Source organism: Bison bison, unplaced genomic scaffold, assembly GCF_000754665.1.
Source record: "Bison bison bison isolate TAMUID 2011002044 unplaced genomic scaffold, Bison_UMD1.0 scf7180017863957, whole genome shotgun sequence".
NCBI lineage: Eukaryota > Metazoa > Chordata > Mammalia > Artiodactyla > Bovidae > Bison > Bison bison.
In genome coordinates, this window is record NW_011494529.1 from 245287 (window position 1) to 270637 (window position 25351).

Consider the following 25351-nt stretch of genomic DNA (forward strand, 5'->3'; position numbering starts at 1 on the left):
CTTTCCTTCCAAGGAGTAAGCGTCTTTTAATTTCATGGCTGCAATCACCATCTGCAGTGATTTTGGAGCCCCAAAAAATAAAGTCTGACACTGTTTCCACTGTTTCCCCATCTATCTGCCATGAAGTGATGGGACCAGATGCCATGATCTTCGTTTTCTGAATGTTGAGCTTTAAGCCAACTTTTCCACTCTCCTCTTTCACTTTCAACAAGAGACTTTTTAGTTCCTCTTCACTTTCTGCCTAGTAAATAAGATGATGGTGGTGTATTTGTTCTTTCAAAATGGTATGAAGGAGAAAGGACAAGCCAACTATATATCTCTTCTTTCCCATTGCTCAGTGGTGATGAGAAAGTGAAATGCCAAAGGATAGGATGGTTGGTAAAATATATTGTTTGTAAAGGAGTGAAAGCTGAAAGAGGAGCATTTACATCTTTTACCACTTTGAAAAATGCAAAGAAAATGATAAAAACTGAATATAAGATTCTTTTAAAAAGATTAAAGCTTTGAAAATGACTTGCCGTGTTCAACTGCTTGATCTTACTGAATATTTTTGTTTTTTTTTTCATTCACAGATTCATGATGTTGCTATCTAAAGTTGAAAAATCATCAGAAGAATTCATGGAAATAATGCAAAATTTAAGTAGTATACAGGTTTGCTTTTTTTGGCATATAATTTTTCATAATTCTGTTACCCCATTAGAAAAAGCATAGGAGAATCCAATCCTGGAAAGAGTTTACAGAAGATATATTCATTTTACTTTTCATAAGAATTTCTTACATGAACATTAATTAACCATAATATTTTAGTAATACCTGACTTCACATTGAAAAGTAAATTTATCATTATGTTTTGTCTTTGTAGTTAATAGATTGGTTTTATTCAGATATTTTAAGGCTTTAGTTAACCTACCAGAAAAAGTTAAATTTCATTATCACAGAGTTTAAGTTTTTTAGAGAAAGGAAGCAGTGTACTGTATTTTCACTAGAGTTGTCAGTAGTATTATATTTATAGAGAACATAACTCATTTAAAATGCCTTTCTTTTAGGCTTTGAAGGGCAGTAAAGAGCTTGAAAATCTCATTGGTATCCCCCATGCATCATGTGTCTTTAAAAGAGAAATGCAGAAAACAAAAAAACTAAGTAAGAGAAATTTTTGAGTTTGTGGTTTTTTTTTTGTCCCCCCACCCCTAATTTATGAGTTTTTAATGAGTTTCTCTCTATTGCTTGTTTGTAAACTTAGAACAGGAAACCATATATCTTTTGCTAGGATGTGTTGTTTCAGAGATTCTTCCTGAATGTGAGGGAAAGAGTGTTCCTTGGTAACTCATATTAGGCTTAATTTATGTAGTTCTCATTCTTTACATAAGATATTAGGTATTGCATTTTGTACTTGATACTTATAAATATATGTATTTTTTTAAGTTGTTTCTTCCAAATTGAGAAATGATTAATATCCCATATTAATTTTTTTCCTTTAGTGACTAACGTAATAAAGCAAAAACTATTTAAAAAGAAGAATTCAGGACTTCCCAACAAAGGTAAAGAATTCTGTCTTAGTTTATTGTATAAAGAGATCTTTTCATCTCATTTTACCATTTCAGCCAATTGTCATGAGCCCGGTTCTAGTGTATTCTTTTAAAAGACCACCAATCTCATTTGAAAAACATTATACTGCATTTAGCAGAAGACCATGTCCAGTAAGATCAATTTTCCTGATGACTGAACTTTTGAAATACAGTTTTTAGGTTAAGTTATAGTTATTTCTTTTATTAAAAGTTCTTTTTGAAAATACAGACAGATGGGGCAATAATGCATATATGGCAGATTTTAATGGTGATATAGAAAGATACACAAAACATAAAAAGTTACTTTGTAGGCAGTGTTGTGAGATTTTTAATAACATTTGCTCTACTGTGAACTCATACCTCTGAGCATTTCACACTATGGGAAACTAAATTAGGAGACTAAGTTCCCATAACACATGCACATTCACACCTAAGTAAGCAAAATAATCACAGACTATAAAATACTAAAGCCACTAGACCAACTTGAGGGATCATTTTAATATTATTGACAGGAATGCCATTTGGCAATCTCTGCAAACGGAGGTAGGCCTTGAAGTGGGTAGCCATGTGTTAGTCTACCATTTTTGAGTACCAGTGACTTCCCTTTGTTGAGGACTAATAATTACTATGTTCTCAACACTAGGATCAGCAGATCTATACAACAACCCTGCAAGATAGCTGTTATTGTCATTATAGATAAGGAACAAAGACACAATAAAATGTTGAGTAGTTTGCCAAAAGACACTGCTGCCTATGTCAGAGCAGGGATTCCAACTGAAAACCAGTCTCATGTCAAAAAGTTTGGTCTTTGTATTTTTCTGTGTTGTGTCTTCCTAAAACAAATGAAAGCATCCAGCCATCCCAGCTCTCAGGTTCAAACATAAGACATAACTCAACCAATTTAGTCTGTGTTTAGGATCTTTAACAAAGTTAGCGATGAGTTTGTAGGAGGAAAAGCTGAGATTCCCTGCTGGTCAGTTCCAGAGGCCAACTGGGTCATGGCAGGGTAGCAGTCATGGAAAAACTCCTCCAAAACTCATGTGGGAAGATATCTGAGCAGGCTTCCTTGGCCCTTTGCTTGGACAGCTACCTCCCATTAGGATCCATAGAATTTAAGTACATACAAGCAGCTCTTCCCTAGAAAAGGATTGAGATCATTTCTCTCCAGTGCAGTGTATCTTGATTATAATGTGTAACTAGCTTTCAATGATTTTAATCTCTACTGACTTGACAAGTTTTAGAGGATAAGAATATTTATTATTTCTCAACTAGAGAAAATCTTTCTTTTATTTATACAATAGCAATGATGTAATTTTTTTTAATCTATTAATTTCCTAGAGCTAATTAGAATTAGGCTTTACATTAGGCTTTTGCCAACAGTTTGGAAGAATGAGGAAGGGAAAATTATAGAACAAATAGATGAACTGTCACTGCTAATAGTTAATGGGAAAAAAATTCCCAAAAGTATTATTTCCTTCCGTAAACATGTATTAAGACATTAAAGTTATGTTCACGTGTTAAAACAGTCACCCCCTTTCAGTTATCCAATACGTAGGGATTCTTTGTATGTTTCTGAATGAATCAGCCTTAAATCTATTTTCTAGTATTTTAGGCATTAAAACTGACTTGCCCATTACCAGGTTTTCCCTGAGAGCTGAGTGTTTCTTCATGCATAGAGGAGATTGTATTACTAACTCATGTTTTAAAGGTTCTGATAAGCATTGGTTATTTGTTGTGGTTTAAATATAAACTGAGCTAACTGAGCTAAGATACATTAAATATATAATATCTACATAATATAAACTATATGGTAATATATATTATATATATGAGAATATAGAAGTCATTTTCCATTTTGTTTCTTGGCAAGAGCTACATTGACTGTTTATACTTACTGAGGTATTCAAATCTTCATTAGTTTTTAATCTTATTTTTATATTAATATTGCCTGGAAAATAGATTGAAGCTTTTTTTTCTAATTTGAATTTGAGCTAAAATTCAAAAGCATTTTACAGAATGCTTTTCCCTATTTTTTCCTCCAGTTCCTAATGTATATATATATTTTTAATTTTGGTGGGGTTTTTTTTTTTTTTGGTTAAAGATGAGCACACTAACACATGCACATTATATGTAAATTTCTTTGCCAAGTTAACTTTCACCCCTTCTATTCATACATTCATTTTAACAGGACTTTGTTAGTTTTTTGACAGTCCAAACTAATATGCTTTACATATTCCTTATTTGGGGATCTAGCCATCAGCTTTTTACAGAAATTTGTACTTTACTTTTCTTTTACTATGCTGTTATCCAGAATTATTTAAATTTTAAAATGTTCTGAGAATCTCCATAATATTAGAAATTATATAGTTAGAAATGACATAATATAAAAATCAGCTAATATGTTTTTAATATGTTTTAGATTTGTTATATTAGGTAATTAGTGAAAATGAGAGTAAACACACTATTTATTTCACTATCAGAAGAATGTCCTTCAGATTTTTTTTCCTTCAGATTCTTGTCAAATTTTCCTAGAATAGTTAAAATAGACAATACCAGGAGAATTCCAGCATTTATTTTGTCATTCTGCCTTTGAATTAATCCTTTAGTTTTATTTTTTTCATTTTACTGCTAATTTGTTTAGCAGCAGTTGTAGTTTTTATTATAGTCAGAGAAGTATAATTGTAAAGATAAGACTCTAGTGTTTTAAATAGACATCTGAGACACATTCTAAGGCTTTGTATAACCTATTGCATGGAAATTTAAAACATCCATATTAACATTAAAAGTACAATGAGATTTTCATAATTTTCATAACTGGACCTTGCAAATTAGGCAATGACTTGATAAAGCGTGTGAATAAAGAAGACCTCCTTTACAGAATACAGATTTCTTAAACAAAAGAAGGCTTCTTTCTTTTTTCAGTTACTTAGGAAGTAAGCTTGTCTTCACTTTCCTTAATAATATTGGCTTTATGACTGTTAGAAAAATAATGAAATGAAAGGTTTTCTTCTGTTATATTTGGATGTGAATTTTCAAAATTATTTTTAATTTGTTATGCTGAAGATTTAAAACATATGACCATTCATTGGGTTGATACAGAAGGACTGTCACATTATCATCACATGAGAAGGCATGAAATTTATTTACTTTACATAGTCAACCTCTGCATAAAACAACTTGATACAAATATTCCTGAGACAATAGGTGGCATTATGTGGTACTGAGTATTTTCATTTTTTCTGGAGATATTAGAAAATACCATCATTGTTTGTCCATGACTAGTACTTCCAGTAAACAAAATGTTTTTTAAAAGAATGTAAGCAAATTGTAGAGCGTTTGCCAAGATATGAAATCTAGACACTTAGCTTCAGTCCAAAACATATTTTATCTGTTTTGAGAATAATTGTGTAGGTTGAAATATGCATATTTTAAAAGAAATGTAACCATCTGAACTTTACATTGTTCAAAAAAGTTGATTGTTTCAGCTGTCTGTAATACTAAATATTTCAAAATTTCTAGCTCTGGCCTTAAAAAGAAAAAAATGCCAACTATAAATGTTCTGATTTTCTTTAACTAGATTACTGTCTTCTTGCATTGTAAAATTAATTTTGGTTATAGGATTTTTGAGGTTTTCAAATTCTTGGTCCAAAGGACAAATTTTAAACTCCTTCTGTCTTAAGACTATATAAATAGTTTGATATTGCCTTTTCATTCTAACCACCCACTGAAGTATTTTTTAACTTAAAAATATGTTGTTCTTTCCCCTACTCAGTCTTGAAAAAGTATTTGTCTTATCAGCTAAATACTTTTACTCCTAGAAAACTACTTCCCTTTTATTTTTTTCTGTTATAGCTTAACATGAAGCAGTATCTTTTTTCAGACAAATACTCCAGTATTAAAAACACAGGTTTGAAGTTTAGACATGTTTCAGAAGAAACAACAAAAATTCCACTATGCTTTTAACATTCTTAGTTTATTTAGAGCTAAAAAATAGAGATGTTAATTTTGGTAACACAAACACACATTAATGTACAACTGTAGTCCTCAGCTCTTTATACGAATTCAGTTGTCACTTATCCTGTATGTGGGTCATACCTTCTCCTCTTATTAATGTTAATGCTTGTGCTTTACACTGTTCATCACTGTTTGGGGCTATATTTCAACTGCTTACTTGAGATGTGTCTAGGATTTAAGGAAACACAAACTGGTTTATTACTTTTCAAAGCCTTTTAAATAATTTCTCCTATGATTTAATTTTTTTATACATTACTAAAAGTATGGTGCTTTTATCTTTTAAATAATCAGTTAAACTTTTTACACCATAGATTTTAACTCACTTAATAGCAATTATGTGTTTAAGAGGTGTAAATAACTTGTTATCAGACATTACAAATATCCAGGTGCTCTGTATGTGCTGATGACAACAAAATTGAAACGGAAGACTGTAATAATTCTGACTGGTTTTCTCTGCAGAAGATATTGATTATTTGTGTGTGGTGAGAGATTTGGAAAATTCAATTAAAGGAGTTGTGCAAAGGTTTCATAAATTTTCCTTCTACAGCGTGTACACAGACATTGTTGCGTATTAAATCAATGCAGCACTTCACAATATATTTTCTTTGAAACATAAAAATAAATAACATTTAAACAGTTCTGCTTACTACAGAAACAAATTTTATTTTCTGTGAAGCATTTAGTCATGTGCTATCACTGACTCATACACATTTGCCAGCTGTAACAAATTTTATAGACATTTTCTCCAGAGACATATCTCACATACTATGAATTTTTAAATGAGCAAATGGTGAAGAAGGGATGTCAGCAATATAAAAATTGATCAGTTAAAAGATAAAAGCATAAGTAAAGAGATTTGTATGGTAGTCTTAATAGGTTTTATTAAATAAAAATACTATAAAAAGACAGTAATGAACAGACTGAAGACTAACTGTTCTTGAGGTGGAGAAAAATTATTCTGGCACATTTAGTAGAAATTGGTTTTATGTCACCTGACAGATGAACATTTTTTTTTCCACTTTAACTCTTATAGTAGTTAGAAAAGCTCCTTAAAGTGTTAGATAAATTCTCTAAGTGGTTTGTGTATTTTAAACACCTCTACATAATCATAAAGCAGATATTTATAGTGTTATATAATTAATTATATAGTTAAAAGCAGGACTTTGGCAATCAGTAAATAGTAGATGATTTTTTTCCTCTACCTCAGACTTCACATAGGAAGAAAGGAGTCTTCTTCCTTCACACTCTTTATACTATATGGTTTAGTCCTCTGAAATCTCTCCTTCAGGACTCCAGGCTTCTCTATGACCTCCCTTTCTACCTGGACTACAGTTTCTTCCTTCTCTGTCTAGCAAACTCCTGCTCATTCCTTAAGGTCAGCCTTCAACATCACATTCTTTAAAACTCTCCCCAGATAACCTAGGTAAAAAAGAAATTGCTTCATCTTCTAGGCTTCTACAGCACTTGTCTGAATGTTTATAAATGTACCATGCTGTAGTGTATTGTAATTGTCTGGTTACACAGCTCTCTCTGGACTTCTCTCCTTGGCAAACAGACAGTCTTATCTCTATACTGTAGTATTGAACCTGGATGGAAGCTCCACAATACATATTCAGTGAATGAACAAAAATGAATGGCCACTCTAAGAATTTTTTTTAAGGAATTATCTAGATATTTTCAACTAGGTATAAATGGCTATTTCCTTACATACCTCATTCATTTAATATTTATTGCATGCCTACTAGGAGCCAGGCACTGTTCTAGCATTGTGGATACACTACTTAAGGAGACAGACATAGTCCTGCTCTCAGGATTATAGAATCTAGCATAAAAGATGAATAATTATAATAAAACATAACCACACATTATAATGAGTTTCTTGGTAGTTTTCATCCTAAATTCTTAAATGTGCATTCTGAAACAGAATCAGGCAAATCTGTAGGATGTTGAAACAAGAATTTATAGCCCCAAAGCTTTTATTTATAATGTAAAATAAAACTTTATGTTTAGGCTCTTTATTTTAATTTCATTTTGATTAAGCATTTATTCTGCATCATATACTATGACAACTTACTTTACACTGTTTTCTGGAAAAAAATATTCTTTCTTTCATATAGAATTATATGATTTTGACAGCTGTGAATTCCTTAAAACCATTTTAAACTTAGGTAGTTTCACCTTTATAATTAAGGTTACCCTTGTTATATTTCACTGTTTTTTCTTTCAGTTCAAAACATTTTAATTGTATTATCAAATTTGGTATTGTCTGTAAAGAAAATAGGAACATGAGCTTTGATGCATTAATTAAAATTATATTTAATCTGTTCTTATAAATAATAGGAAGATAATCTGACAAGATCTATGAGTTAGAGGCCAATTGAAAGAGAACACTATTGAGCTTGCCAGGCTAGCTTTCAAAGAGGGCGTATTTTTAGTATAAAGAAGGCCCTTAATTGAGTAAAAACAGCTAACTTAACAGTGACAGGTAGGTTATAGTTTCTGTAGGGCACATCAGACTGAACAAGATACAAACAAGTCAGTGGATTTGGAAATGTGCTGAATTGATTAAGTGAATAATTGCATATTAATTCATTAATTAGTGTGCTAATTAATTGCCCACTACACAGGAGTAATCAGTGAATGTCAGGTTTCATAACTGGTCAAAGGTTTTAGATTCTATTATGTATACAATATATATACAAAGACACACAATCATTCACTGTAAGGTTAAGTGTTTTATAAAATTTCTGACCCATATACTATGGGTTCTGACCCATAAACTATGGAAATCCATCACACTATTGGATGGTGATCATAAATACACAGTTCATACATAAATATTCACAGTTATACATTTGGCAGATGAATATACACATTTAATATAGGACAGTCTCATTAATAAATGATTTGGAGGAATCTTAAGAATACTAAGAATAGCTTTGTGTTCATGGATTCTAGTAAAGATCATCATATGTTAGGGGTGTTTTTCTGAGTCTTTTATTTGAGTAGTACTTTCAAAAGACTTGAAAGAATTAAGGTTAACCTACAGAGAAATAATGGTTGAATGTATTTGACTACCTTGTAAACATTTCCCTGGATTTTTTTTGAATTCTTATTTATTTCTGCTGCACTGGGTCTTCATTGCTGCGTCCAGGCTTTCTCTACTTGCAGCGAGTGGGGCCTGCTCTCTAGTTGTGCTGTGTGGGCTTCCCACTGTGGTGGCTTCTCCTTTTGGAACACGGGCTCTAGGTACACAGGCTCAGTAGTTGTGATGCATGGGCTTAGTTGCCCCACAGCATGTGGGATCTTTTTGGACCAGGGAGTGAGCCCATGTCCCCTGCATCGGCTTGTGGATTCTTAACCATTGGCCCACCAGGAAAGTCCTCCCTAGGTTCTTTTGATATTGTTTTCTCTCACCTTGGACTCTTTCTTCATGACCTCATCCATTCCTTGACTTTTGTTCTCACCTTTGTGTATATGGTTTCCAAATCTATTTTTCACCTTCCTCCTGAGCTATAAACAATCTCAGCTGCTATACATTATTCCCCAAATATACTGACTTCACCCTCCCCCCTCGCATGTTGTCCCTCATTGTACATTTTTAGGGATTACATTCATCCAGTGATAGAGCTGAAAACTACAATTCTGTCTCTCTTTTTGTCCCCACATCCAAACTGATATCAAGTTGTATCACTTCCCAGAACATTACTTCTCCTTTCCATGTACACTGCACTGGTTTATTCCTTCATTAGCTCTCATCCAGATTACTTGCATCCTCATTGTAACCTGCCTCTGTGCTCTTTGTTCCTGTTTCCCTACAGCCTGTCCTGCTACTGAACAAATTATGATTTCAAAAGTATCACTCCACCATATATGTCGTAAAATCCAAATTTATACCATTGTTTAGAATTCTCCCTGATCTGACCACAACTTACCTTTCTGTGTGTCTCAGTTACTCCAGATTATTTGCCATTCATTCCTGAAAACATTCCTTAGAACATCCCTTTCTCGTTTCCTTACTTTTGTTCTTGTCTCCTCCACTTGACATACCTTTTCCCCCCATCATCAAAATTTTACTAATCTTTCAGAACCTGCTTATGAGTTTCCTTACACTAGGCTTCCTTAGGTCCTTCTCTTCCATGTTCTTCTTTTATGGATTTGTCACAGCTGCCCAACTGGTATAACTAAGAGAGGATATTAAACTTCCTGACCTTGTCCTATGCCCTAGAAACCTCTGATAGTCGTGATACCCCTAACACCACTGTGTGACCAAATTCCCTGTCTACACATCAGCTTCTGCCCTATTACACTTCAGTAATTACTCATCCTGACCGATTTTGTTCAGTGAGCATAAGCACCCCATATTAATTCACTCTCAAAGCCTTTAAAAAGTGAAGCCTTTATAAAACAATGTTAGAATAAGGGAGACAGCAACCCATAGGCCATAGACAGTATGAAGACCAGCAAGGTGTTAGTTGCTCAGTCATGTCTGATTGTTTGCAACCCAATGAACTGTAGCCCTCCAGGCCCCTCTGTCCATGGTATTCTCTAGACAAGAATACTTGAGTGGGTAGCCATTCCCTTCTCCAGGGGATCTTCCTGATCTAGGGATCGAACCCAGTCTCCTGCATTTGCAGGCAGATTCTTTACCATCTGAGCCACCAGGGAAGCCTCCGAGAAAGCATGATTTTGGCTAATGTTAACTAGGAATACTACAGGGGATGCTGAGATAAATCTTCTAGAAACAATGTAAATCACTTGGTTAGCAAAAGTGTGAGGCTTAGTATAAACAAAGCCCTTTGCATACTGCCCATCTAGTATTCAAACTGAGGATGTAAGGTTTATATACATGAAATGATAATCAAATAAAGCAAGCAAGTGATAACAAGTTCAGACTCATCTTTCTAGGATTCTGGCCCGTAGCAAGTATAAAAAAGGATTATGAATCCATTGGGGATCAAAGTATCAACTTGACTAGTGGAGGACTTAATAACTTCCAATATGGCAGGCCCTCTGGTAGAAGCTCGGAGTACTAATGTGGACTAAGGCAGAAGTGGAACCTTCTCTCTCCCATAGATGGAAGAAATGCTGCTGGATAAAAGTGCTCGGTCATGTCTGACTCTTTGTGACCCCATGGACTGTAGCCCACCAAGGTCCCTCTGTTCATGGGATTTTCCAGGCAAGAATACTGGAGTGGATTGCCATTTCCTTTTCCAGGGGATCTTCCAGACCCAGGGATCAAACCTGCTTCTCCTGCATTGCAGACAAATTCTTTACTGCTGAACCATCAGGGAAGCCCTCCCTCCCTTCCATATTGAATGCAAATCTTAAAATCTATGTGCTCTCCTGACCTGAGGAGAAAGCTGGATCTTTAAATAGATCCATGTCCATGTGCCTCTATAACTGCAGACATGCCTTATATGCTTGGTTGCAGAAAAGAATGAATGGGCTGCTCTCCTTACAACATGAAATTAAGAAGAGCAAAGGGCCACTAGACTTGAGAGTAGACCGTGAAAGGGAAACTAAATAGTGGGGCACAAGAGTGCTGTGTAAGAATACTGACTGAATATGACTTGTAAAACGTGGTCTGCTATTCTGGACGTCAGTCAGTCAAATTTGTCACTTTTCCGTGGGCTACTGGAAGCAGAAGAGTTGACAGAAGTTTCTTCCTCTTCAGACTGAGAAGTGTAAAAATTCTTCCCTACTCTAAGTAACAAATGAAGGGTAAGCAGTATGGAAATACACAAAATGGGCCACCTCAGGATGGAGTGATTAGGTCATTATTTAAGGGTTCATGATTTTAAAATCAGTTCTAGTTATTCCACTCTGCATAATCTCTAACAGAGGGCCCTCCAGGCCCTCGTAATGGAAGCTTTGTGTTTTAGTAGGAAGCTGGAATTGGAAAAATGGGTAATTTTGATGGGCTGTGTAAACATTCTAGGCAGAGAGAACACTGAACAGAAAAGGCAGAGAAGCAGAGCGACTGAACAGTAGATTCCAGACACATCATTGACAGTTATCACCAGGCTAATAAGTTCAGACTTTATTCTTTAGGCAGAAATGAACCCATGAAGATTATTAAAGAAGTAACAATCTAAAATATGTTTTAGAAAGAATAAAATATAATTGCTATGTGAAAGATGAATTCTGTCAAAATACTGCTCATGAACTGCATCACGGTATCTAAATTTCTTTCCATTTGTGTTCTGAGATCTTCATCTCTATAACCAGTATGGCCGTGTAGAGATAACAGACATACTGCTGCTCCCTGCTCCTGTGCTATGATATGTATCACATTGATCAAAGTGTTGATTTTTGCTGGACCCTGAATTTGGCCTCAGAATCTTTCTCGACACAGCTGTCTTGGCAACCATGATCAACCGATGACGATTCTTTGCAGGGCCTGGCATTGTAACAGAGAATGGGATTTGGATTAGATGTCCAGCACTAGTTCTACCACCTACGTAGCTGTGTGGCCTTAAACAAGGCACTCGGTTTCCCAAAACCTTAATTGTAAAATGGGACTGGTGTTATTTACCTTGTGGATTACATACAAGAATTAGCTTGAGGAATTCCCTGGAAATCCAGTGGTTAGGACTCAGTGCTTTCACTGCCAGGGCCTAGGTTCAGTCCCTTGTCAGGGAACTAAGATCCTGCAAGCCATGCAGTGTGGCCAAAAATTTAAAAATTAAATAAAATAATTAGCTTAATTACTACCTTTCCCATTCGCTGTTGTTTAGTCACTAAGTTGTGTCTGACTTTTTTGCGACCCCATGGACTTTCCACCAGACTCCTCTGTCCATGGGATTTTCCAGGCAAGAATATTGGAGTGGGTTGCTATTTCCTTCTCCAGATCTTCCCAGCGTAGGGGTTGAACCTGCAACTTCTGCATTGCAGGTGGATTCTTTACTACTGAGCCACTGGGGCGGCCCACCTTTCCCATAGTAATTATTTAATAAATGGCAGTCTTCCTTTCTTCTAGAGTATTAGCTTTAGTTCTGGTAACTGTATCAAAAACCTATAATAATATTAGGGGAGCACTGGAATGCTTAAAATCTTCTGTAGGTATTCTGACCAGACTCAAATGAGTTGGCAAACTATCTTCTTGTAGGACAGGAAGAATATATGTGGACCATCATGCTGCCACTGCTGCTAAGTCACTTCAGTCGTGTCCGACTCTGTGCGACCCCATAAACGGAAGCCCACCAGGCTCCCCGTCCCTGGGATTCTCCAGGCAAGAACACTGGAGTGGGTTAGGGGCTCACCATATATGACTTATTCATAGCTGCCAGTATAAACAAGGAAGGGATATTTCAAGAAGTAAGGGGTCCACATGCCCTGTGGGGATACATGCCATCTGTTGCCATTGGGTGTTTTTTTCAAAGGCTTCATCTTACAAGGATCCTAAAACCAGACAGACAAGAACTTCTATCACCACTAGGAGTCCCCAGAGGGACATACCCTGAATAGGAATGCCAGTAAAGATGGTCTCTTTTTGGGGGGCAGCTGTTGGAGGAAACACCTGCTGAAAGGCCCTGAAGGCTTACAGACAAAGGCATGTAAGACTTGGTGTTTTCATTAGGTCATGTTGGAGTTCTAGAACTCTCTCAGAAGTATCTCAAATCCATTTTCATAAAATGAAGTGTGCCATGTCAGAGTTGTCATAGTGGCAATTATTTGTGAAGGTGAATCTTGCTTTGAAGATTCAAAAATAAGCAAATAAGATATTACCAATACCTAACTAAATTAGGTACCAAATTACATAGTAAATGGGTGTTTAAGTCATTTCTCAAGTCATGTATGAGATGCATGTTAATTTGGAAACTAATTCTTGATGATTTAATAATCACCTTTTATATCCCACAGGCGTTTAGAAGAAACACACTCACTATGAACACCAACTTCTGTATCTGCCTGATCATATTTAAAGGAACAGAAGAAATGTTTGTAATTAATCTGTGCAGTGAATACCAGATCATAGCATAGGCAGGTGCGTGTCTAGATAAAATTTCTTGAAGCTAATTTAAACTTTCTACACACACCAGTAGATAATCTCAACATAAATAATACATTTCTTCTTGACCCTTTAAAGTAAGCCAACATATAGAAGATCCTGACTTCCATTATGTATCTGGTACACTTCTGTATACTTTTATCATCTGTGGATAGACTTATAGTTTGTATGAAAATGGCACCTTTGGTAGAGCTCTATATCTCAAAACTCAGATTAAACCCAATAGTGAGTGGAAGTAGGTCCTGATTTTCCAACTTAAAGCTCTAGATTTGTACTAATTAGATTCTTTTAAAAGCTTTTAAAATTGTAAGTTTACTTTAGCTTCTACTTCATAGATGTTTTTATTCTAGTTATGCCTATGCTTGTAGAGAAAAAATATTTTCAAAGTTTTAAAATTCTTACATCTTTTATAAAATGCTGGAATGCATTTTTCAGTGCAGATATTTAAATGTGAGGTTGTTTTTAAACTGAACTACACAGAATCTCCTGAATATAAAGAAAAGACCTTATCTCATGGGACAACATGTGATTCCCTCCACATTTCGAAGCATCAAATTTTTAATTTTCTCCAGTGTTGTTTTGTATTATCTATTTGTCCTGTCACAAAATAAAGGGGAAGAGTGAATCACAGTGTTATAACTTGATGGCACTTTTTTTTTTCCCATACTTATGCACCTTTCTTTGACCATTTCCATAGGGGGAAAATGCTGTTCCTTTGGTATTCACCCTAAGCCTTGGCAAAATCTGTATATTACCATGTCATTTAATTCACTGTATCATGAAAATAAAAATACTATGTGAAAAATGTGAAACAAAATTTAACAAATTGAAGTTGAAACTAACTTTCCATTTAGAGAATTTCAGATTTGCCTCTTAAAATGAAAATGAATTATTTTTTAAAACTATTAATTGAAATAACTAAATAGTAACTCAATTTATAAAACTAATTGCCTTCACTAGTGATTTTATTGGGACAATCTAAATAAGGTTTTTAAGATAATCTGCTAAATATTAAGAATACTTTGTGATATAGTCCTTAAAATGAGAGTACCTTAAAATATACCAAAAAGGTTAATTTGTTTGTGTGTTCCAGCATTGAAAACTAACCTCAGAATGTAAAGCAAAACATAAAAAGACACCTACATTAGTCAGGAAATGAAGGGTTAAGAAGTAAGATTGGTTTCATATGTAATTCAAGTTATGTAGCTATGTGCTAAATGCTATTAAATCAGTTACTGTATGTTTGACCTCTTGATATACCAAGCTTTTGCCTTTCAGAACAGCTGGGTCGGCTAAGAATCATTTCCCAGTTCTTTTCATTGTAGATCAGATGACTCTCGCTTTATCACCCTTGGAGGCCACATGAAGGACAAAGCAGAAAGATCCACACACAAAACTAATGTTTATATGGAGGCAGTGTGGGGGGAGGAAGGCAAAAGGCGGGGGATACACTTGGCCCTGATCTTCCAATGAACATAACAGAAGGACCAATTGAGACTTGAAACTGTTGTGTTACTCCAACCATTATTTAGTTACATCCTATCCATCTCTTACTCTCTTTGTATTGAACAGAGAGGCTCCTTTGGCTGCCTTGACTTTTGTAAATGTTTCACTCACTTAGTTGTGGTTTATCATTTGGACAGAATGCTACATTGGGGATTTTTCTCCCCTCCCTAAGGCTTCAAGGCAAAATGACTTCTGTTGCCTCATATTTGATACATGAACATACACTGTACTCTCTTCATTTTAAGAATCAAACCTAAGTTTATGGCAACAGAGAAAACTCCATTTTTCAGAAATAGCTTTTGCCTATAAAAGAACTTGAAAATAACTTTCCTAAGATCATTTTTTGACAGGGATATTAGTGAATAAAGGGAGGCATCTTTAATAATTTTTATATAAGTAAAAGTCTTTATAAAAAAAAATCCCTATTGTTTTTTTGGTACTTAATTGCTCAAAGTGGACTCTTCTTAAATTGGTTTCTAATAGATATGAGATACTTAAAATTGCTACAAATCTCCAGTAAAGCTACAGTGTAACTCCATATAACTAAATAGTCTAGAAATGTATTTTTATTTAGAATTTACCTGTAAGATACCTTGAATATAAGTGTATTCTATTTTACTGTTTATATATACTTTCATTTTCAAATAATATTTGTTTCAACTATTTAGAAGTTGGAACTTTCTCATCATTGATTTAAATCAACATCCTGTATTAAATGCAAGTATTCTATTACAAAAAATAAGACTACACCAGCCAGCCAAGATGCTGACATTTGGGCATGGTGATTATATATGGTGACCATGGACAGCGATGTTCCTGCTGATTCGGCAGCGATTCAAGGCTGCTTTTTCTGTGCTGACCTACCCTTTGAGTCTTTATGCACATTTGCTTTGAGAAAGAAATACTTCTTGATTTTTTGCTTTGTCTAAACCTACTTCCTTTACCGGACTTAAAAACCTATACCTTGTTGCATCAGCTGTCCATGTCTAGAACCAAATTGTCTTATGTGTGTATATGTGTTTGACTTACATTGTTTTAAAATATACCACTTAGTTAATAGGCTTTAATGGCTATCTTACTAAAGAAATATATTCATTAAAAACATAAGTTGGTAGGGAAGTGATTATTTTTTATTAGAGACTAAAGAAAACGTATCTTTACATGAGAAACTATGTGGTTATAAATTATTTTTACCAATTGAATACTATAGTAAAGATGTGCTTTTTCTAATATAGAGTCATACAGTATTAATAGGACTAAGTTAAAGTATGATATGGATCAATGCTTATAGCATTGGTAACCTTGAACCATGTCATAACAAAGAAGAACAGGATGAACCCCTCCCTGGATAAGGCCATTTAAACAGAATGAACCTGAAAGTTTAGAGCCAATGATCATGAAAGACTTCATTCAAACCACTTAAATTCAGGAAAATTCTTTGTTTAATGGCATTCAAATAAATCAGAGTTCTTAGAAATAAATAAAAACACAGTTTAGTCTTTCTGCCTTTCTAAAAAAATTCAAGTTTACACATGGTAATAAGGCGTGTTCAAGCTTTAAACAGTTTAAATTGCCTTCTCACAGTAATTTAAAAGATTATCACAAATTTAATCCCTGAGATATAATTTCTAAAACATTCTAAAATATAAGAAAAACTAAATCTGAATACCAAAATTAGTGATTTCCTTCAAAAATAAGGGACTAAATTCTCCGATTAAGCTCACTGTATCTGCAGATTTTTTTCAAGACAACAAATTATAGAGTACATTTCTTAATTAAACACTGATTAAGGACACGTTTCTCTTATTTTCCCACGTGAATAACTGAACATAATAAAACTATAATATGTCTTCGTCACTCAGTAGTTAGAAAATAAAAGCCTTCATTGCTTTGGTGCCATATAGATTTATTTTGGGTCGACAACAATAACTTTGCACCATTTCCTTTCCTATTTCCAGGATTCTCAAAATGCTTCTTTTATTCATACATAGCAGAAAGTCTACAAAGCCTTGTGGCACTGACATTTTCACATTTCTTTGGGGACACAGCTAGCTGATTTTCTTCTGGCTTCTTCCAGTTTTGGAATCCCACATGATTATAATAGTAAAGTATACCAAGAAGAATAGGAAATGTAAGCAGGATACAAAACACACCAATACAGCAAATAAGTCCGGTAGTTTCTGAGGAGGATCCAGTGTGACAGTCATCGTCGTCAGAAGGATCATAGTGATCACTGACGTAAGAAACTATAAGAAGGGGGGAAAAAAGTGTTACTGCACAGTATAAAAGGTAACAGTTGAATGTACTGGTAACACTGGTTTAGTAAATGAGCAGAACTGAAGGGGACAGCTGGGGGTTCAATCTCCTCTACTAATGGATCTCAACCTAGTTTGTATGTAAGAGTCATTTGGGGTTTAAAAAAAAAAATCTCAACTCTCAGACCACATCCCAGGCCAATTAAATCAGAATCTCTGGGGAAGGCTCTACAAGTGATCCCCATGTGTAGCCAAAGCCTGAGAACCCCTTTAGATTTCATGTCACCCAAGCACTAAAAAAAAAGGTACCTGGAATAGATAATATTGCTAGTCAGGGTTAAATTCACGGCATGCTCCAAGGGTCTATGGGATATACAATTCTAAGTTAATCCAAGAATTCATCTATGAAGTTTTCCACAGCAAATGAAATATTACATTTCATATTCACTGAATACTTTCAATGAGCTAGTTCTATAGTAGAGCATCGTGGGACACATGAAAGAAAATGTCCTCTGGCCTCAAAGAGCTTCCAATTTAGGGGACTACATGAACTAGTTAAATAAAATCACAAAGTCACATCTTATTAAATGCCAAAATGAGTAGTAGACATAACTGCATTTATTGTAATTGTGCACCAGTTTCCTTGTTCAGACCATACCACAGAACTTTCTGCAGTGTTCTAAATGTGTACTCCCAAAAAGTAGCTGCTAACTGTATATGGCTACTGAGCATTTGAAACGTACCTGCTGTGAATGAGGAGCTGAATTTTTAATTTAACCACATGTGTCTAGTGTCTACTGTATTGAACAATATAGCTATAGACTGAGACAAGGACACAGAAGTTGCTTAAGTAAATGTAGAAAACAAGAAGTGAGAAACAGAAGTCAGTGACTTTCATGATGAAAGTGGGACATAATGGAACCCTGAAAGATTCTTTAATGGCTGGATTATGACAGAACTGATGGGACCTGAAAAAAACTGTAATGCAGTGATCATTCTAGACAGAAGCCCAAAAGACTAAAAGAGTAACCTATCACTTGCTGTGTCTACTCTCCCATTCATTAGTGAACCCACACCAATTAGGCTTTCACTCCATTCTCCAATGACACTGCCTTGGTAAAGATCTATAATGACCTCCACTAAACTAAACCCAGTAGTCAGTTCTTATTACCTTAATGGATCTCTCAGCAGCATTCAAAATAACACATCACTGGTATCTTGAAACCCTTCCTTCACTTGACTTCCATGACATCATTCTCTCCTGGTTTCCTCCCACATCACTAGTTAATCTTTCTCAGAACTTTGCTGGTTCCTTCTCAATCTATAATCACACCTTTGGTGAGCTCACTCATTCAGGGACATGACTTTAATTACTATCTATATACTGAAGACTCAAATTACTGTGTCCAACTTGGACCTCTCTCCCCTAAACTCTAGGCTCATATATTCAAGTTTTCCTTAAAATCTCTACTTGGGTATCTAAGAAGTACCTAAAACTATACATAAACTATCCTCAGTAAGATTAACATTTGACTTCTCATTAGGAAATATGGAGGCCACAAGACAATGGGATGGATGATGTTCGGAGAGCAAAAATACCCTTCAAAAATGAAGGCGAAATAAACAAAGTCAATAGATTTGAAAATACTGACATAATACAAGGTCTGTTCTTCAAATACATTAGAATTGGAATAGAAAAATGGGAAGTAGTCAAGGAAATCCCAATATTTGTAAACTGAACAACAGATGCCTAAATAAATCATGAACCAAAGAAAAAAATTGATTAGAAAAAATGGACTATATTTTTAACTAAATTAAAAAACATTTCAAAGTTTACGGAATATTGCTTTAAAATGGGGGTTTTATATGGGTTTGAATAACTATAAAAATGGAAGAAGGGTCTCAAATCAACAACCTCTAACTTGAACTTTAAGAAACTAAAGAGCAAACCCAAACATGGAAAAGGGTATAATAAAATTAGAACCAAAATCAATGACATAGAAAACAAACAATAGAGAAGATCAATAACCAAAAGTAGGCTGTGTAAAAATATTTATAAATGAAACCACCAAACATTAGCTAGACTGACCATGGGCAAAAGAGAAGGTACAAATTCCCCAAGTTGGGAATGAAAAAGTAATATCACTCCTTACCGTATATAAAAATAAAAAAGGATGGTATGGGAATATAATAAATAAATAAACAACTGTTTGCCAACAAATTAGATAACAGATGAAATGGACAAATTCTTAGACACACTACTGAAATTATGTCAAGAAATACAGAAAGTCTCAACAGACCTATTAACAAGAGATTGAATTAATCATATTTTTTAATTGAAGTATAGTTGATGTACAATATTATGTTAGTTTCAGGTGTACAGCAAAGTGATTCCGTTATATATATTTTTTCAGATTCTTTTCCATTATAGGTTATTAAAAGATACTGAAAGTTGTTCCCTGTGCTATACAGTGAAAAAACCTTGTTGCTTACCTATTTTATGTAGTTTGTTAATCCCATACTCCTATTTTATCCCTCCCTCCTGAATCAGTCATCTTTAAGATCCCATGAAGAAAAGATCCAAGAACGGATGGCTTCACTGGTGAATTAAACCCAATGTTTCTAGAAGAATTAATACCAGTCTTTCACAGCTCTTCCAGAAAGTAGAAAAAGAACCTCCTAACTCATTCCATGAGGCAACCTTAAGCTTGATTCCAAAATGATACAGATACCACAAAAAAGAAAACTACAGACCAATATCCCTTATGAATACAAAGTGCAAAAGTCTTCTACAAAATACTGACAAACCCAAGAAAGTGACATATAAGAGATTATACACCATGATCAAGTAGAATTTATCCCAAGAATGCAAGGATAGTTCAATATATAAAAATCAGTCAATGTAATACACCATATTGATAAAGGAGAAAAAAACACATGATAATATCATTAGACACAGGAAAAGCACTGGACAAAATCCAATACCTTTTAATGATTAAAAAAAAATTCAAACTAGGAATAGGAGAGAACTTTCTAACCAAATAAAGGCCATATATAAAAACCCCACAACTACCATCATAGTTAACGTTAAAGGACTGGATGACTTCCCCCTAAAATCTGGAAGAAAACAAGATGTCCACACTTGTCACATGTGTTCAGCAAACTGTACTGGAGCTGACCAGCCAGGTAATTAGGCAAGGAAAAGAAAGAAAAGGCATCTAGATTTAAAGAGAAGACATAAAACTATCATAATTTACAGATGACATGATCTTGTATATAGAAAATCATAAGGAATTCACTAAAAACTTAACACTAGTTCAATATTTTAAAAATCAGTTGTATTTTTATGTAGTACCAATGAACATTATGAAAACAAAATTAAGAAAACAATACCACTTACAAAAGCATCATAAAGAATAAAATACAAATGAATTTAACAAAAAAAAAGTGCAAAACCTGCACACTGAAAACTTCAGGCACTATTGAAGGATGTTAAAGAATAAATAAACGGAAATACATCCTATGTTCACAGGTTTGGAAGACTAAATCGTGCTAAGATGGTAATGCTCCACAAATTTAAATATGCACTTAAAGCAATCCCTATAAAAATCTCAGCTGGGGTTTTAGAGAAATTAATGAGCTGATCCTAAAAAGAATATGGAAATACAACGGATTTAGACCAGCTAAAATGATCCTGAAAATGAACAAAATTGGAGGACTCACATTTTCAGTTTTGAAAACTTAACTACAAAACCACAGTAATCAAAACAGTGTGGAAACAGCATAAAGATAATACAGATCAGTGAAACAGAATTGAGAGTCCAGAAATAAACCATTACGTTTAAGATCTGTTGATTTTCTACAAGGGTGCCAATACAATTAGTGCTGGAACAACTGAATAAAGTTGGCCTTCGACCTCACGCCATACACAAAAATTAATTCAAAATGAATCAATGTCCTAAAGATAACTAAAATTATAAAACACTTCAAGAAAACATCAATCTTCATGACCTTTGGTTATACACAGTTTCTGAAGTATGACATCAAAAGCACAAACAACAAAAGAAACTGCTATTAGGCTTAATAAAAATGAAAACTCTTATGCTACAAACAATACCATCAAGAAAGTCAAAAAGCAACCCACAGAATGGGAGAAAATATTTGCAATTTAGTAAGAGACCTGCATTAAGAATGTATAGAGAACTCAAAAATACAGAAACAACTGAATTAAAACTGGGCAGTGTATGGGAATTCCCTGGTGGAATTCTATGCTTTCACTGCCAACAGCCTGGGTTCAATCCCTTGTCAGGAAGCGAAGATCCCACAAGCCACTCAATGCAGCCAAAAAAAAAAAAAAGGGAAAGGATTTGAATAGGCATTTCTCCAAAGAAATTATTTTTTAAAATACTCAACATTATTAGTCACTAGGGAAATGGAAAAAGTACAATGAGATACCACTTCACATCCATTTGGTGTGGCTATAATAAAAGATAATAACCAGTGCTGTCAAGGATGTGGAGAAACTGGAACACTCATAAACTGCTGGTGGGAATGCAGAATCATGCAGCCCTCTGAAAGATAGCTGGGCAGTTTCTCAAAATGTTAACACAGAATTACCACTCCTAGGTATATACTTGAAGGAAATGGAAACACACGTGTACCAGTAAACTTAGACACAAATCTTCACAGCAGCATTATTCATAATAGCCAAAAAGTGGAAGCAACCTAATGAGCCTCTACTGAAGACTAGATAGATAAAATGTGGTATATCCATATAATGAAATTGGCAGTAAAAAGGAAGGAAGTATTGATACACGCTGCTGCTGCTGCTAAGTAGCTTCAGTTGTGTCCGATTCTGTGTGACCCCATAGACGGCTACAACACAGGTAAAAATCAAAAACACACTAAGTGAAAGAAACCAGTCACCGAAGACCACATTTTGTATGATTCCATGTTACAGAATGTATGTCCCCACAAAATTCATATGTTGAAGCCCTAAGCCCCAATGTGACTGCATTTGGAGATGAGCCGAAATTAAGATTAAATAAATCATATGGGTAGGGCCTTAACCTTACAGGCCTGATGGCATTATAAGAAGAGGAAAAGACACCAAAGAATTCTCTGTCTACACAGATACACACACCAAGAGGCCACATGCGGAGACAGCAAGGTTACCTACAAACCGGGAAAAGAGAAACCAAAAGAAACCAATGCTGATGTCACACTAATTTTGGCCTTCCAGCCTTGTGAAAAAATAAGTTTCTGTTGTTTAAGCTACCTTGTGTGGTGTTCTATTATAGGAGCCCTAAGGGACTAATACATTCCATTTATATGAAATGTCCAGATAGGCAAATCTATAGAGACTGAAAGTAGATCAGTGGATGTCCAAGGCTGGATCTGGGGTGAGGGTGGAATGGAGAATGACTGCTACAGGGCACAGGGTTTCTTTTTGGGGTGATGGAAAACTAAAATTAGGTAGTGTGAGGATTGTAAAACTCTGTGTGTACATATTTAAAACACAAGTTGCATGATTTAAGTGGGTAGATTTTATGAGTGAATTTATGGGAATTATATCTCAAAAATGCTAGGAAGAAAAACAACTTACCAAGTGTTGTATAATTCTGGGAAGAAATGTAAAACATGTAAAATATTTCCTAACAGAAGTGGAAAAACATTTCAGTTGCAATTCTTCTTCAGAAGTCTTTTCAAATATTGAAAAGGAAGTTGCACAAGCTATAAAAAATGCCATCACTGTCACAACTGAAGGCATTAGGAGTTCATCTTTTAATAGAAGAGGTAGCATACTATATAGGAAAAACAAAAGAGAATTGTCAATTCAAACCACAATCACTTTGTAAAAAAGTTTTAAATGAGTTTATAAGTACTATACTGAACATATTATATTGGAAATTGGTTTGACTCACCTAAATGTTGACACAAGTAAAAACCAAGTAGACATAAAAGGAATTTCGCTTAAAACTAAGCAGACTGGTCTAAAATAACAGAGAAAAATATTTTAGAGAATATAATTTCAATGCTTATATGTAAAAATGTGAACACATTTTATCTGATTTTTGACATAGCTAAAAAAACACAAAAATCACAAAACACAGCCAGCAAGGTCTCCACAGGGACTACTGATTTCATTTTTTAAAATAACTATCAATCCAAACTAAGTGAATCTAGACAGAGAGACGGTATCAGCTTGTCATAATAATTGGAAAACTGCTTCTTCCAGTATCATTAATGAAACTTTTTTTTCTCTGTCATACAAACAGTAGCTTAAAGAAAGGATAAACAACTGAACATTCAGAGAATCAAGCTTTTCCATATATTCCATCCAAGTTGGTAAATATGAATACCCTACTTGGTATGAAAGTTTTCAAACTTTTTTATGCTCTTCCGTGTGACCTAATACTCAGCTAAGTTAAAAGCTAAGACAGGATCATCATTGGCCACTGAATAGAGGCCAACAGAAGCAAAGAAAAATGATAAAGGGTTGATGATGGTAGAATAAAAGGAAAAAATGAGTAGGACAAGGCTACATGGAAAGAGAAACAGTATAGGAAGAGGAAGATAACACCAACAGATGGACCAACTGGCTTTATTAAAGAGCTGATTAAGGTCACGGGTCCAACATCTGTGACCTCCTGAGCACCAATCACCCCCGGTCGTTATTACCTTCTGGATTCAACTGTGGCTGTGTTCATGAAGAAGGGGGCTAGTCAGAAGACCTAAGTCCGAGCCTCATTCCTGACACTTACTTATGACCTTGAACAAATGATTAGTTTAACCTTTTTCTTATGTATATATGGAAATAATAACTTGGATTGCTGAGTAGTTGAACTCTTCCAAGTATTATCTAGTGTTTATTTTTCAGTAAAAAAAAATAACTTTACTAGTGATAGTAGTTGTTGAATTATATTTTGTTGTTGTTGTTATTTTTATTAGGGGTCTCCTTATTTTAAAAGGTTTTTGTATTCTCATTTCTTAAAAAGGATGACTTCTCATGGCAACCAGCGTATGAGATGTGAAGCCTGGGATTATAACTGACTGAAAACTACTGCACTAAAAGAAAATACTACAGGACTTTGATTGCTTGATGCTTTTAAAATCAGTATGTATTTCTGTTAATTACAAGCATTTAGAAAATGACTCAATAAACATTATTTTCTCTTTCTGGGTCAGAATCCTTTGCTATTTAATCACTTGATATTCATTTATTGAAAATGTATTATGTAAAGTGTTAGTCACTCAGTCGTGTCTAACTCTTTGTGACCGCGTGGACTGTGGCCTGCCAGGCTCCTCTGTCCATGGAATTCTCCAAGCAAGAATACTGGAGTGGATAGTCATTCCCTTCTACAGGGGATTTTCCCAACCCAGGATTGAACCCAGGTCTCCTGCATTGCAGGCAGATTCTTTACCATCTAAGCCACGGAGAGAAGGGGACAACAGAGAATGAGACGGTTGGATGGCACAACCACATCAATGGACATGAGTCTAAGCAAACTCCAGGAGATAGTGAAGGACAGGGAAGCCTGGCGTGCTGCAGTCCATGGAGTCACAAAGAGCTGGACACAACTTAGCAAATGAACAACAACGCTTATGTCAAAGTGTTGCTCTGAAAGGGATGCAGTGAGAAGACAGAACTCAGCGCTTAGCTTCAAGGCACTTAATATTTGTAACTAAGCAGCAAAATCCTCAACATCCTCAACCTCTTCTTTCACTACCTTGTTCAAAACAAATTCTGGTTCTCTCTCCCCGAGGAAGAAAATGCTGCCCCTCTGCCTTCTCAGTTGTGCCTGTTTTATTGTTCCTGTTTCCCCAACCTTCAAACAGTTTGGCCCAGAGGAGAGAAAGAACCTCCTTGATCTTCATCATGACTTCCATACCAGCTCTCCCTTCTCCCTGCCCTAACAAGCTCCAGCTTTGAATCTCTTGTCGTCAGGCTTTATTCCCTATTATTCCTCATCTTTGTTATCATCCACCAGCCTCAA

The 25351-nt window shown here is 34.9% G+C and overlaps 2 protein-coding genes across 7 annotated transcripts in view; one reads left to right on the forward strand and one right to left on the reverse strand.

The window, feature by feature from the left end:
• The window catches only part of ITGB3BP (integrin beta 3 binding protein (beta3-endonexin)), a 106643-nt gene extending 82013 nt beyond the window's left edge, over window positions 1-24630 (forward strand). For 2 of the 5 annotated variants that reach the window (XM_010833897.1, XM_010833898.1), the window contains exons 5-8: window positions 573-651; window positions 1047-1140; window positions 1479-1538; window positions 12691-13071. In XM_010833897.1, coding sequence (XP_010832199.1) covers window positions 573-651; window positions 1047-1140; window positions 1479-1538; window positions 12691-12773 — 316 coding nt within the window. In that variant the 3' untranslated portion in view covers window positions 12774-13071. Of the gene's footprint in view, window positions 1-572; window positions 652-1046; window positions 1141-1478; window positions 1539-12690; window positions 13072-13445; window positions 14230-24352 lie in introns of those variants that run through there. The other 3 variants (XR_824728.1, XM_010833900.1, XM_010833899.1) reach the window with 3 other exon arrangements.
• ALG6 (ALG6, alpha-1,3-glucosyltransferase) overlaps window positions 16212-25351 on the reverse strand; it is a 57980-nt gene continuing 48840 nt past the window's right edge. For both annotated transcript variants that reach the window (XM_010833895.1, XM_010833896.1), the window contains exons 13-15: window positions 23279-23347; window positions 22960-23158; window positions 16212-17345 (exon numbers count right to left, since the gene is read on the reverse strand). In XM_010833895.1, coding sequence (XP_010832197.1) covers window positions 17148-17345; window positions 22960-23158; window positions 23279-23347 — 466 coding nt within the window. In that variant the 3' untranslated portion in view covers window positions 16212-17147. The remainder of the gene's footprint in view (window positions 17346-22959; window positions 23159-23278; window positions 23348-25351) is intronic.